The sequence below is a fragment of the Scheffersomyces stipitis genome, chromosome 1 (assembly GCF_000209165.1).
Source record: "Scheffersomyces stipitis CBS 6054 chromosome 1, whole genome shotgun sequence".
Lineage (NCBI taxonomy): Eukaryota > Fungi > Ascomycota > Pichiomycetes > Serinales > Debaryomycetaceae > Scheffersomyces > Scheffersomyces stipitis.
The window spans coordinates 3,382,304-3,396,385 of record NC_009068.1 but is presented as its reverse complement, the minus strand read 5'-3'; the positions used below and the strand labels follow the sequence as shown (position 1 = coordinate 3,396,385).

Here is a 14,082-nt window from a genome sequence, read left to right as displayed (position 1 = left end):
CTTTATATAGAAGCAATGGGATTAGGATTCTTCGAAGGAAAGCGCGTAGTCACGTGCAATCTTTAAAACTATCGAGGTTACCCGCACAACAGACTACAGCCATACAAGTCTGTCAATAGGGCTCAACTAATGTATATATTGGCCCTTTCTCGACAGACATAGAGTTTCAGGGAAGACCAGACAATTGATATCGTCTCTGTATGGATTCAGAATCATTAATTAAGACTACATATAATCATTACTAGAAACATTACCAGAAACTTTTCACTCATTCTTCATAATTTTTCATTTCTAGAATCACTACTATGAACGAGAACAAGTACAAGTATAGGGTTGAGATTCAGCAGATGATGTTTGTCTCTGGAGAGTCCAACGATCCACCTATAGAGACGACATCGTTGATAGAGGACATTGTACGAGGTCAAGTGATTGAGATTCTCGTTCAGGCTACCAAGACTGCTGCGTTGCGTGGAACGAAATCGATTGCACCAGAAGATGTGATTTTCATGATAAGACACGATAAGGCCAAGGTGAACCGATTAAGAACGTATTTGTCATGGAAGGATGTTCGTAAGAATGCCAAAGACCAAGAAGGAGGTGGAACTGAATCATTGATAGAAAACGATGCTGCAGCCGGAGGTGCTGCTGGAGGAGGAGTTCCAGCTAATGACTCCTCCAAGATGTTGTCACGTTACAAGAAATCAAAAATCAGACTTCCGTGGGAACTCCAATTCATGTTTAGCGAACAACATCTTGAAACAGCCGAGGAGGCAGAACAAGTAGATGATGAAGAAAAGGCTGCTACCATAGCGTCGTTGAAAAGATTGAAGATGGCAGATGATAGAACTAAGAACATGACCAAGGAAGAGTATGTCCATTGGTCCGAATGTAGACAAGCTTCGTTTACGTTCAGAAAGGCGAAGAGATTCAGAGAATGGGCACTGATGACTCAGTTATGCGATTCTAGACCCAATGACGATGTCATCGATATTCTCGGTTTCTTGACTTTTGAAATAGTCTGTTCTTTAACAGAAGAAGCGATGCAAATCAAGAACTCCGAGGAAAAACTCAACCAAATCAAGTCCGAGAAAGAAAAGCGTCAGAATCCAGGACAACAGACCCAAAAGAAGAGAAAGTACTTGTTTGACAAGCCTGACGAATTAGCAAATCCTGTGATGCCATACCACATCGAAGAAGCCTGGAGAAGACTACAATCTATAGATTTCAAACACAAGGCTGCTAGAAATTTTGGTGGAGGTCTTGTCAAGACCAGAACTAGATTGATCTAATGCTGTGTATTAAAACTTTTAATGAATAATGACTGTTATTTAATCTGAACTGTAGTGTCATCTTTATCTTTTTCAAGATGCTATATAGAATCATCTATGATTCTGGATTTGTACTGGAAGTCTCTGTATCTCAAGAAGGTCTTGACGCTCTGTCTTCCTTCTGCTAAAGCATTCTTGTCAACTTCATCGAATGATTCTTGTAACCGCGACCACCATCTGCAGATTGGTAGCAAATCAAGAACAAACGAAGTGGGTCCAATGTGATTCACAAATGATGTATCCGGTATGCCAGTTGGTTCCGGGGTTCTACCAGCAGAAGAAAGTTCTTCGAAAGATGTGAAGGGAGAATCTCCTGGAGTAGACATATTTGACGCGGACCGTAATGCCCTTCTAGCAGTTTGCAAATCTTGAATGAACTTAGGCAACTTTTTCGACCTAGATCCAATAAAGCTTACCGCCTCAGTACGCAACTGGTTAAACGAATACTTTAGCTCGGGAGAGTACATTGATACAAAGCATGACTTCAGTACTTCGTGCTGTAAGTAATTACCTACATCCAATTCGAAAGGAAGAGCAGGAGCTCGCAATTTTGTAGAATCATCGATAACATAAACATCGTTAAGTTCATTAGGAATGATATCATAATTTAACTGTGAGAACGAGTTGGTGGAGATTATATCGCTTTCTGATAAAAGGTCATAATTTGACAGAAATTGATTTAGCTCAAGACAATGATGACTTTTGGACTTCTCCACTTTAGTAAGTTGAATAATTCCATTGAAATTGTCAGCATATTCCTTCTGACAAAGAAATTGTAGATCGTTGAGACACCGTCTTAAGTCGTAATTCTTGCTGTTGAATGAATTTGAAGATACTTCTTCCAAAATGGAAGTAGACACATCATAGCCTTGACTTGCACAACATAACCATAAGTACTTTTGAAGAATATCTCTGGAAATTGTAAATTCGTCCAACCTGATAATCGAATCCTCTTGTGCTGCAAAGTCAATCAAATTCTTTGGTATATTGAGCATATCCTCACAAGTTAGGACAATCGGTCTTCTGGATATATTTAAGATATCTTGAACTACCAGCCAAAAGTTCTTATCTTGCTCGAAAAGGTAGTTAACATCTTCAAATAATATCAAACCCTGTTGGAATGTCTTTGATTCATTCTGCTTGTGTACTAGCTGAGTAGTGGAGAGCTCTTTCAATCCATTGTAGATATCCTTTCTACCTCTGTACATACCACTATTGATCTCATGAACATATCCACTGAATTCCTTCATTATGGCATACACAGAAGAAGACTTGCACGATCCGCTTGAACCATATAAAATCAATAACGGTACGAAAATTTCTTCTTCAGTTTCTGAACCATCTAAGAACAGATCGTCATCTACAATAAACCCATCTAACGCAGAACCTGCTTGTTTTTTCTTTTTCTTCTTCATCATAATGTTACGTGGATTGGTTAAGGATTGGGTTCGGAGTCTCAGAAAAGAGTTGGCTATCCAATTCATGATTGAATCCTTATTTTCGGGAGCCATAAGCAATTCCCTATGTGAACTGGGACGAAACAAATCATTCCACAAACATCGATCCGGATTTTTGGATGAATTAACAATAAACCTTTCGTATATCGAGTTGAGTACCGGGATATTGGAAATATCAGGAATCCTCTCCAATACCAAATCAGCTACAGAAATATCTTTCACGGGTTGCATTACATAAGAATTTATCCTTTCCGCATCCTTCTGAGTTAATTCTAGTAGAGATAAGTCTTCACAAGAACTAGCCTCTACTGGGCAAGCACGACTAAATGGAAAATGTGGATCCCTTTGAAGAAAATCCTGTTCTTCAGGAATAACATGAAATTGTGACTTGTGCAAGGCGGGAGGCAAGAGTTCCTTCAACTTTTGAAGTGGCGTAAGTTTGGAAGCTCCCTTCGAAGCAGCCATCATCGATGCAAATAGTGATTTATTGTTTGTTTTAGATGAAGAAGGTTTACTGGATGGTCTATTGAAGAAACTATTGTTGCCATTATTGTTCGAGCTTCCAAGCAGACCCAAAAGTTGACTGTTCCCCTTCGTTTTAAGTGGGTTTTCATACTTTTTGATTTCTTGTAGGTGTGAAGGACTAACTTTCAATGTAACCATTAAGGAATTTGTAGACCTGCTAGACGATCTAGAAAAGAAGTCATTGTCAGAGTTATTGTTGCTCGCAAACAGACTCAGGAAATGGGCGTTTCCTCTCGTTTTAAGTGGGTTGTCATACTTTTTGATTTCTTCCAAGATTGGCGAACTCAATCGCAAAGTGACCATCATAGTTGGTTTTCCTACTGTCTTCTTTTGTTTTTTAGTCTTGCTAAGAACGGGCTTTGCTGAATTGAAGATATCACTCGCTGTCATGCGCTTTACATTCTCTCCAAAGATTTTCGATTCCAAATCTTCCGTGTTTGTGGATGTGCCCATTAAATCGCCAGTTATATTCGATAAATCAAGAACTTCTGGAGGTGTATCTTCATCTACATCTACTATAGTTCTATCTTCAACCTCTATTATGTCTACTGACTTTCGTTTGTCAGGGGTTACACCAACGGAAATTACTTGTTGTGAATCCGATTTCGCCGGAGGTTGTTCCTTCACAGTTTTCAAACGTGCAAAGAAGTCTTTGGCTGAAATTGTCGGTACTTCTTTGTTATAGATGCGCCTTTCCAACTCCAAAACTTCGTGATCTTTGCGGAAATCACGACTTTTCACTTCCGTGAACGAGCTATCCAAGTTGTCCGATATCTCGCTGTCATCAGTAGTTTCATTTTCATCAAGGGCCCCATTTTCGACAACTTCTGTTTCATTTACGATTTCTGCTTTGGGTGTGGCTCGTTTGCTATGGGCGTTTTTAGTCGATTGCTTCCCCGATAGCACGGAAAGTAAGTTTACGGTTTCTTTCTGCCGTTTTTCGACCTCTGAGATAGGGATTGAGCCATTCATATGCGGAATGGATTCTATTGATAAATAGTTCGATTCCTCAAGCAAAGACGGTACAGGCTTGGCTGGCACATCCCCGTTATCTTGAGAATGAAGAAGTAAGTCTGGAAAGTTGTCGACGTCTGTAATTTCGCTTTCATATTCCTGCGAGATAGACGACATTGTTTGGTTTGCTGAAGAATTAGCAGCCAAAGATGGATCTGGCGATGGAGATGATGAATATGGACGCGTATGGGATTCTAGGACTGCCGATTCTGCGACGAATATTGGATCCGCTTTTTCTGGAAGCATCACCAGTATACGTGTTACTCCCAGAGGCACAGTGAAGTAATGGCGACTACAAAGATGAAATGGCAGAGAAAGGAATTGAGTTCAAATAGGTTGGACTGTTTGTTTGTAGATAATTCGCGTCTGACATAAGCGGAGTTTGAAGCTGACGTAATTTTGATCTCTTCGCGTCTTTGGGATAGGTACATAGTTAAGATCTTCACGGTGAATTTGACATTCCTAATTTACATAGTTGAGCGAAGTTTTTATATATTGGTTCTCGTTTGCGGAATCTCCATTCTACATGTCAGGGTTTCAGTTCAAACTCAAGAAGAAAGATTCGGGCCCAGAAAAGCCTGGTGGGATCCGGAAGCCAATCAAGCCGTCTCTTAAATCTACTTCTGGGTTTGGGAAGACTGGATCTGTACTCAAAAATCTGGTTTTGCAGACTTCAGACGACGACTCAGATAATGAGGACAGCCAGGCCATTGCAATTGATTCATTTGATCATAAAAGAGGTGGAGCCATTTCCGGAGCTAAAGCTGTGAATTTGACGTCCAGGAATAAGCCTTTGGTGATTACTCCAGTAACTATAAGTAAGAGTATAACTACAAAGAAACACGCTGCGCACTTCGAACAAGACAAGGAGGCTAGACTCCAAGAACTTGAAGAGCAAGCAAAGAAGAATAAACTCGACTATGGAATCACAAAGTTTGATCATAAAGCAAAAGAGTCAGATATAAGTGAAAAAGATAAAGACACGGAACAAGATACTGTGGACAATGTATCTTTAGAAGATAGAGTACGACAATCTTTACTTAGTGGAGAAGAAGTGAACGATACTGGTCGAGTTATTCCAATAGATGATGCGCAGTTCCAGCGTTCTTTGGACGAAGATCCAGACGAAGATTCAGCTGAAGAATATGAGAAGGTTCCCGTTGAACAATTTGGAGCTGCACTTCTTCGAGGAATGGGTTGGAAACCAGAGACTAAGCCCAAGAATACCACAGTAGACAATGAAAAGGTCTTGCAGCATAGACAAAAAGGTGTGCTTGTAGGCATTGGAGCTAAGGCTGTAGAGAACGACTTAATGGAAGACATCATAGGAAAAAGAGGCACCAAGTTCGAAGTGCCTCTAGCCAAAAGAAACAAAGAAACAGGAGAAGTTGTCAGGGATTGAACAAAGGACACTTGAGAAGTTGTTAGGAAATACTACTTCATATAATAATTTTAATGAATGAAATGACCCGTATGTACAATAATAAATAGTTAAATAAATATATAAAATCCGATAAATATGCATGAACATCTTTTCTAGTGTCTTTGTAGACATTTTTACACCATGGCTCCCAAGCCTAGCAACAACAACTGACTGGCCAAGGAATGAGACCACATGGACGATTTTTCGTGGATAATTCTCTTCTCATCCTGTTTGGCCAACTTCATTAAATCTTCGTAGATATCTCCAACAATCGAGTCGAAAATAGCCGTCTTGCTCAAATCTTCTGTGTTGTATAAATGCGACAACTTTTCAATGACAGTTGTCTTTATAATTAGTGGATTGTTACGTGAGAATCTCGATACTGAACCATTTGCTTCAGCATCGTTAGAAGACGTAGAAGAGCTAGCATTTTCTTCGTTCGTATTGTTGACAAAGCCAATGAGCTGTCTCAAGTCTTGCAACGATACAAACGGAGTAGCAGATGATGAAGCCATAGGCAAATGCTTGGGTAAACTTGCCTTCAAATCGTAGAATTTAACTTTCACATTCACGAGAACATACTCCGATCTGACTTCTTCATTATCATCATGTTGGGGTTTAGTGAAAGTGTGATAGATAGCAGCAATAGCACCCTTCAACAATGTGGCACTATTGCCTTCGATATCTACTTCTTTGTCATCTGTCGGCTTTGTAACATTCACCAACTCGTTAAACATGTCAGAGACTACGTTGCTTACACGCTTGTATTCTTGACTCAACTGGAACTCGCTATCACTCAAGTCTGGTAACTTTATATCTGCCATAATCTCAGCTTTGCCATTTACAATCCAGTTGAGTTTCAGATGAGGATTGGCCCTGGAAATCGAACCCATATCTATGCCATCAAGCTTAAATCTTACAATCTTGTTGCCTTCATCCTTGGTGAGAGAATAGTGATCGATTTCCTTACGCTTATGAATGGTGAACATAGAATCGTTCAAGGCTCCGCTGGCATTGTTGGCATTGAAAAAGTCAATCAACAATTTGTCACCTCTCAATCTAGGCAAGTCACAGCTGAAAAGAGAAATACGCAAAGGCGTCTCTGTTGAGTCGTTGTTGTATACCTCAAAATAAGAATCGTGAATCTTGACATGCTCTAATTGATACATCGAATCCATGAACGTGTTTTTGGAAATTTGGGCATTTCTGACGGAATCTAACTCTTCTATATCGTGATCTTGCAAATCGTATTGAAAATGTATGTTGTCGTTGTGTCTGTTAAGAGAGTAAGTTAATGCCTCGTCAAGATGAGACTTCTTTGGCTTCACAACTGGAACCTTGTTTTCAACCACTTGGTTCTTGTAGACTTTTCCATTCATTCCGAAGATCTCAAGATCATAAATTAGGCCATTGCCTTCATACCATTTGTTGAATGAAAGCGTCACCTCTATAGCCTCCACATTTGCGGTGAATTTTGTGATGGATCCAACGGTATCGTCTTCACTTTCACTACGATTATTGTTTTCTGCTGAGAAGATCTTGAAGTTCTTGAATCTCAACTTACCATCCTTTAGTTCGGGCAAAATACTTCCCTTCTGAAACTGGATTCTAACGCCCAATCCGTACGCCAAAATAGAGCTGGTTATGTAGCCCAAAATGCTTGAATCCTTTTTCTGATCATCCATGTCATCGCCATCCTGCTCATTATCCTGAAACAAGCTAATACTGTCCCATAAATGGTCAAAGTAGTGGATGGAGTACATGGCCATCAAGCCAAATGTAGTCGTTCCCAAGATGATCCAAAGCAAATTGCCCATCACCATCCACGATATAAAAGCAGACACCAAGTCAAGCGTAGTGGTGTTTGAGCTGTTTCTGATTAGGGGCCATTTGACATGAATCAATAATCTTGAAAAGGAGTTGCTAGCCTGAGAGAGTAAAGCTGCTTTGGTAATACCACTTGTTTTGACAATACTGGCAGCCTTGCTACCTGCTTGTATAGCAGTGTTAGACTGCGTTTCCACTGCTTTAACAGCTAATAGTGTAGATGTAGACTTGCCTATGTTGATATTAGAAGCCCTCGAGATGAACTTAGGATCCGTGAAACAATCAAGTTCTGCCTTTCTGGTAACGATCTTCGTCCCTATACTTCTTTGACTATACTGAGTCGTATTAGAAATACTCTGGTACATTACTGATCGTGTAGAGAATTGTCTTGCTTGGAAAAGTCCCACTGCCTTGATCCCTATCTGTGGCGATGAGATGGATTTGTGAAAATGTCTGGATAAATGCAAAGAATTGGAAGCAAGCGGCAAACGCGAAGAAGTTCGCAAATAAGTCGCCACCATCTTCAAAGCAGCCACTGGAAGCTCCGGATGGGAAATGCCAATCGTCCGCACAAGTGAAGTCATGTTGAAGATACTTCTGAATATGGCTGGTTATATGTGTAGATCACGTGGATTTCAGAATTGATGGTGGACGGGATTCTGGTTCCAGTGGTGTTCGCAGCAAAGGTATATCTATAATAGGTTGAACAATAGAAATGAGAAGCTTACAGCTTCTTGAAATGACAAATCGGAAATTAAAGAAAAAGTGAAGACTATAAATTGGAAAATGGAAGTAGACTATTATCTCCTTAAAACCTTGAGCGCATTTCTTTTAGCCCATTAAAATTTTCTCTTTCCACCTTCGTGCATATAGTCAGAAATCTTAGCCGATAATATTCCGGGGTAAATTGGTGAATGTGGAACAATATACTGTCGGAGAATGTTACGAGAGGAGTAGAGACAATTGCATTGGCTGAATAATGACAATGGAATCTATACTGTATCATAGTCTTTGTAGAGTTCAGCCACAGGCAGTCAATAGCGCAGACTTTAGGATAACCGATTGGCCGATATCGTCGCGCTACCAGATGAAAATTCACTTCAAGATAGAGATAAGGGCTCCAGAACTGGACTATCTATTATATATACTAAAGAAGTACTTAGATGGTTTCGGTAAGCAAGAAACGCTGCTTGAAAGCCAACTCTTCTGCGAGATTCTTGTGATCGCACCTACCAGCTTGAACAATTAATTGGATAAGCACATTACCAAAAGTAAATAACTTTTGAAAAAAAAGTGAAAAATCTTCTCTAGAATTATCTAACTAAGAATGATCAAGGCAAGACAACTGGTACACTTTATATGAACTCAATCTCCAAAGAAATCAACTTTATATTGAAAAATATTGCAAGAGTTGCAACCTAATAATTTTGTGCACTATTTCTTTTACTTATCGCTATTTGCTACTCACACACAAGAACTGAAAAATCTTCAAATATTGAAATAATGTAGTATACAACGTCAGACTTTACTCATCATCCAATACCCAGTCAATGAGTACACAAGCTGCTTTCATTCTGAATCCCTTCGTCAGCATTCTGCTTCACATATATAAAATTATTTAAGTCACGTGCTATGATACACGCGACTACATGTAGCGATGAGGAAAGCATTTTTTTATTTCAGGCGGATTCTTTTCAACCACTACCAACATCCTATTATACCAAAACAGACCCAGAATGGCTGCTCCTACTGCTGTAAAGAACGTGGCGGAACCCGCTGTAGAGGTGCAGGCTATTGCCCCTTCATCCGTGGAAGAAGATGACGAAATGCTCATTGAAGCTTCCACAGTGCCGGTTTCGAATCAAGCTGAGGCTGAAAAAAACACTAAAGAATCCGCTGGAGTTGTGTTGGATGAAAGTGGAAAGCCCAAATTTACTGCTGCTACCAATAGCGGAATGAAGGTCAAGCTTGAGAGCAGAAAAGTTGCTGTTCCACCACACAGAATGACTCCGTTGAAGAATGTTTGGCCCAAGATATATCCTCCTTTGGTAGACCATTTGAAATTACAAGTGAGAATGAACCTTAAGACTAAAACTGTTGAATTGAAAACGAACAAAAGCACAACCGATGTAGGAGCTCTTCAAAAAGGTGCTGATTTTATCAAGGCTTTCACTTTAGGATTTGATGTAGATGACGCTATTGCCTTGTTGAGATTGGATGATTTGTATATCGAGACTTTTGAAATCAAGGATGTTAAGACTTTGACAGGCGACCATTTGTCTAGAGCCATCGGAAGAATTGCTGGTAAAGATGGTAAGACCAAGTTTGCCATCGAAAATGCCACCAGAACCAGAATAGTATTGGCAGACTCCAAGATCCACATCTTGGGAGGGTTTACTCATATCAGAATGGCCAGAGAAGCTGTGGTGTCGTTGATCTTGGGTTCTCCCCCAGGAAAGGTCTATGGTAACTTACGTACAGTTGCCTCGAGAATGAAAGAACGTTACTGATTCTCACTTTGCATTATCCCTGTAAATTAGTCGTATAGAAATGAAGAAAAGTCATGAAAAAATGTAGGGTAGTAAGAGAATATCAAATAAAATGATATTGGTAGATAAGAAACAATAACTAGATTATGTGTAGCGTATCTACTACGTAGGTTTAGTTCCTAATATCATAATGGTTTTCGATTTAATATTGATTAGGATGTTGATATACAATGTTGATTTACAGATATTGTCATCTATAATGTATTACATTCTTTAATTGTATGCAATATATATACAAAGTATGCAATGGATTACTTCTGCAGTCCTTTATTACTCTGGCCCTTCCCCATAATTAATCTGGCCATCTACTCTGACATCGCTGCTCTACAAACTCTCCAACAAATCCTTAGACAAATCATCCCGTTCCCCCTTCTGGGCCAACGAAGGAAGCAACTCATCTAACTCCAACGTCAATCTCATGGCATAAGCGTCTTCTCCATCTTGGTAGTACGACTTTTCGATAGATGTCACTTCGAAATTGAGTGAATCTCTATACAAATGCAATGCAGCTCGATTGGATTTTCTAACATGCAAAGAAACATACTGGGCATCAAAAGATTCGCACATGGCATACAACGACTGGCGCATCAACTTCTCTGCTATACCCATTCTACGGTAAGTTCTCATCACAGACAACGATGTGATATGGCCATGTGGGGTTTTGTCCTCTGCCTCGGGATCATCTTCCATCTTTCCCAACACATATCCTACAATCTTTTCTCCTCGGTTTATGTAGGCAGAGTCTCCCTTAGGATCCTCCTTTTCTCCACCAAACTCTTCGCCAGCTTCAGTGTCGTTACTCTCTACAATATCTTCGTACGTCGTCGCCACAAAACTAGCCTGCGGCCACGATAAGATATGGTACATGTAATACTTCAACTGGTAGTTCTCTGGCAAGTTGTGCAAGTTCGCATTTTGCATCGCCTGGATGTCGTTGATGGTGGCCTGTCTGATTGTTATTCCCATTTCGGATATGTATAATAGTTGGAGAAGCCAATGAGATATGCTGGCTATGTGCTGCTGGCACCGGTTGAATAAAGTTTACCAAGAAACCTCTTTGACTTTGAGTATCTTTCAGTGGAGTAGTGAAAAATACTCGATTTTTCAGCGAAGTTGCCTACAGGCCGGAACATGTGTTCTAGGCCTGTATATAGAGATTTGGCTAGGTATATATTGGAAATATATATAATTAACTCCCAAATTAAAATATAAAACTTCTTCTTTCTCCGAGGTGGTTCCTCCTCCTTTAATACTTCCAGACTAAACATTAACAGGACGTGTATATGACTTTCATATATGATTTTCATCCATACTTCTCTCCTGCTTATCCTCCTATCTTCATGCCCATCTTAATTTTGCAACTTAGTCGTGCGTCAACTTATTAATCGGATCAATATCTTCACTCCCCGAGATCGAAACATATTGATCGTGGTTGAGACGTCTCTTTCAAATCATTGATACCTGGCAGACTACCCTTGTAGTGAAGAACTGGGGTCAAGTAATAGATTTCTGAATTTTTCGAAATCGATTTGTGGAATGCTTTTGTGAGAGCATCTTCTATTTGTATCGATGTATCTCAAATTCGATAGACTTGGTTCAATACCAACGATAAGCATAGTGAAATCCAGAGGTCGAAATGACTCATGTATCCTGTTGTGAGTCTTAATATTGTGTATTAACCGTCTTTAGTATGTGACATACAGCCATTTCTTGTTTTGACGATGCCTTCATTGTAGACTTCTAGTATTGGGTCTATCACGTGAAAATCTTTAATTTTAACATTTTCTATTGAGTCTCCGAACTGTCTTCTTCCAAACCATGCTTCTATAACGAAAATCATTCGAATATCATAGAAGGGATGATTTTATCCGCGTGTTGTCCCTTCCATACATCCAACTCGTTTGAACTGAGATCTACTTTTGCCAAGTGAGGAAACATTCTAAAATCTCCCTCAATGTGCTCAATCTTATTGTCCTGAAGGTTCAACTGGCAAATATTTGGAGGAAAATCTTCGACAGATATCTGAAACATGTGAGAGCAGTTAATACCTAAGTATTCTAGCTTAGGGCAATCTGTCCATACGATTCGAAAATTGCCAATCTTCATAAGGTTAACATCCCAAAGATAAGGACTGGCGACTACGATTTTCTTGTCGTCCACTGTAGTTGTAACATTTACATCTGATGCGTAACTGAATAGGACAACTTTCGGAGGTAGAATGGCAAACAAATCTTTTATGGGTAATCCAGATGCCTGAATATTAAGAATCCTTGTACTTCTGGGAAAATGGAATTTGGGATCTAGTTTGTAAATTGTGTTCTCTAGAACTGATAAATTGCAAATGCTATCAGGAAGCGGAAGGGTAGTAGATGACAACTCTGAAATACTGTTCTCATCTAGAAGTAATTCCTTCAAATGTTCACATCCATCTATTACCTCCTCCAAGCTCGAAATAAGATTACTAGTCAAGTCCAATTTCTTAAGTTTTGAAGGTAGCTTCTCCACTATGATTTGTATTTCGTTACCCGAAAGATCTAAAATCTCTAAATTGGTAGGGAATTTACAACCAATACCCCTTAATCCACAGCCTGCTACAATTAGCTCCTTCATCTGGTGAAGACTTGAAAAATCTCCGACCAACACTTCTTCGCCAAATCTCAGCTGGGTTATTTTTATGTACTCCAAACTCTTGATCAAGGGAAGTTCATCGAAGTCAGAATCAATAGCAGTCAATGAAGTTAAAGAACAAAACCTCTTCAATTCTTTTACGTTAAAAACGCCGAACAAAGTTAACTTCTCGATCTTGACAGGCTCTGGGACACTTCTAAGAATTGAATGTGTAATGTTGATATCATATAAGGAGAGCTCAAGGTCTCTCAATTCAGAGGAATGTAGAGCGATCTTTGAACTATCAAACTTCATATTATGTAACAGTAGGTGTTTCAATTTGGTAAGTTTGCCGAAAGTATCAAACCCTTCAGATAAAATAACGTTACTCAATTTCAATCTCTGTAACTGGCATGGTAATTCCAGCAACTCTAACATACCGAGAGACTTAACTTCGACAGATGCTAATAAGGTAAGATGAGCTAAGCTTATGGGCTCACGGACATTTTCCCATCCATGCTCGTCTTCTATTAATTTCAAATGCTTCAAATGGGTAGGTAAACCACACAAGCCCTCAAACATAACATTGTGTAGATGAATGCTATCTAAGTTACTCGGCATCCTAGAGAAATCATTGGGTTTATCTGGAGTACCTCTTGCATAGCCTCTGAAATCCAATTCAAGGTGTGTAAGCTTTGGAAAAAAGTCTTCATGGATTTTGCTAATAATCTTTGGGATGTCCACAATTTGATGAGCAGCCATTTCGAAATCTGATTCTGAGTCGTAGACGTCTGGATCACTGCAAATTAAAGCAACACTAAGTACTCTGTTGGCCATTTTTTGGTTCAATTCTTGCAAAACTTTGTAATTAACTACCAATTTACGAATACGAACACTGGGATAGGTGTCGAACAATTTTAGAAGTGGGTCTAAACTGGTAACTAGAATCGTTTGTACAAGCATGGTCGGTGTAGATCCTAGTAGAAATCTTCTTTTCAAAGATTGGATATCTATTGGCACGTTAAGATCCGATAGAGGATACACTTCGACAAGTTTATAAACAGCATTGAGAAGTTGATTTTGGTATGGCGAAGTTCCGTTACTCGCAAGACAAAGTGCAATAGCGAATGGGAGTTGGTCGACAATTGACTGGACTATGTGATCACTGAATAAATCCAACGAAAGAGGAGCAAGAGACATATCCGTAGTTGGTGAAACTTCAAGCAGGGTTAATGGATTTAAAATTGAATTGTATCTTAACTTGAACTGTAGATTAAACTTCTATTCAGTCAAATTGGCGCGTGCAATTAAGTACCATTTAGGCGAGCGCATTTTGTGGAGTTAGTGGAGTA

General features: G+C 39.5%; 7 protein-coding genes across 7 annotated transcripts; 3 read left to right on the top strand and 4 right to left on the bottom strand. All coding sequences in view use genetic code 12, as the record gives it.

Moving 5' to 3' along the window:
• Nucleotides 1-305: 305 nt before the first annotated feature.
• PICST_40230 (predicted protein) lies at nucleotides 306-1,289 on the top strand (the record flags this gene model as incomplete). Its single annotated transcript, XM_001387184.1, has 1 exon — nucleotides 306-1,289. The coding sequence occupies one exon, from the start codon at nucleotides 306-308 to the stop codon at nucleotides 1,287-1,289; it is 984 nt and encodes a 327-aa protein (XP_001387221.2).
• Nucleotides 1,290-1,369: 80 nt separating this feature from the next.
• Nucleotides 1,370-4,228, bottom strand: PICST_53814 (predicted protein; the record flags this gene model as incomplete). Its single annotated transcript, XM_001386939.1, has 3 exons — nucleotides 1,370-3,231; nucleotides 3,301-3,897; nucleotides 3,949-4,228. Coding segments are annotated over 3 exons (2,739 nt in total), but the record flags the coding sequence as incomplete, so codon positions are not given.
• Nucleotides 4,229-4,850: 622 nt separating this feature from the next.
• PICST_29273 (predicted protein) lies at nucleotides 4,851-5,726 on the top strand (the record flags this gene model as incomplete). The annotated part of the gene is made up of 1 exon (XM_001387183.1): nucleotides 4,851-5,726. The coding sequence occupies one exon, from the start codon at nucleotides 4,851-4,853 to the stop codon at nucleotides 5,724-5,726; it is 876 nt and encodes a 291-aa protein (XP_001387220.2).
• Nucleotides 5,727-5,780: 54 nt separating this feature from the next.
• Nucleotides 5,781-8,322, bottom strand: PICST_75429 (predicted protein). Its single transcript, XM_001386938.1, has 3 exons — nucleotides 7,085-8,322; nucleotides 6,162-7,060; nucleotides 5,781-6,122 (listed from the first exon to the last, which is right to left on the bottom strand). Exons 1-3 carry the CDS (start codon nucleotides 8,156-8,158, stop codon nucleotides 5,882-5,884), a joined length of 2,214 nt encoding a protein of 737 aa, XP_001386975.2. The 5' UTR covers nucleotides 8,159-8,322; the 3' UTR covers nucleotides 5,781-5,881.
• A 988-nt stretch (nucleotides 8,323-9,310) lies between these two features.
• On the top strand, nucleotides 9,311-10,140 carry PNO1 (Predicted RNA-binding protein Pno1p interacting with Nob1p and involved in 26S proteasome assembly; the record flags this gene model as incomplete). The annotated part of the gene is made up of 1 exon (XM_001387182.1): nucleotides 9,311-10,140. The coding sequence occupies one exon, from the start codon at nucleotides 9,311-9,313 to the stop codon at nucleotides 10,082-10,084; it is 774 nt and encodes a 257-aa protein (XP_001387219.1).
• A 307-nt stretch (nucleotides 10,141-10,447) lies between these two features.
• ARD1 (N-terminal acetyltransferase complex ARD1 subunit (Arrest-defective protein 1)) lies at nucleotides 10,448-11,089 on the bottom strand (the record flags this gene model as incomplete). Its single annotated transcript, XM_001386937.1, has 1 exon — nucleotides 10,448-11,089. The coding sequence occupies one exon, from the start codon at nucleotides 11,087-11,089 to the stop codon at nucleotides 10,448-10,450; it is 642 nt and encodes a 213-aa protein (XP_001386974.1).
• Nucleotides 11,090-11,959: 870 nt separating this feature from the next.
• PICST_29269 (Hypothetical ORF Leucine rich repeat protein) lies at nucleotides 11,960-13,930 on the bottom strand (the record flags this gene model as incomplete). The annotated part of the gene is made up of 1 exon (XM_001386936.1): nucleotides 11,960-13,930. The coding sequence occupies one exon, from the start codon at nucleotides 13,928-13,930 to the stop codon at nucleotides 11,960-11,962; it is 1,971 nt and encodes a 656-aa protein (XP_001386973.2).
• Between the last annotated feature and the right edge of the window lie 152 nt (nucleotides 13,931-14,082).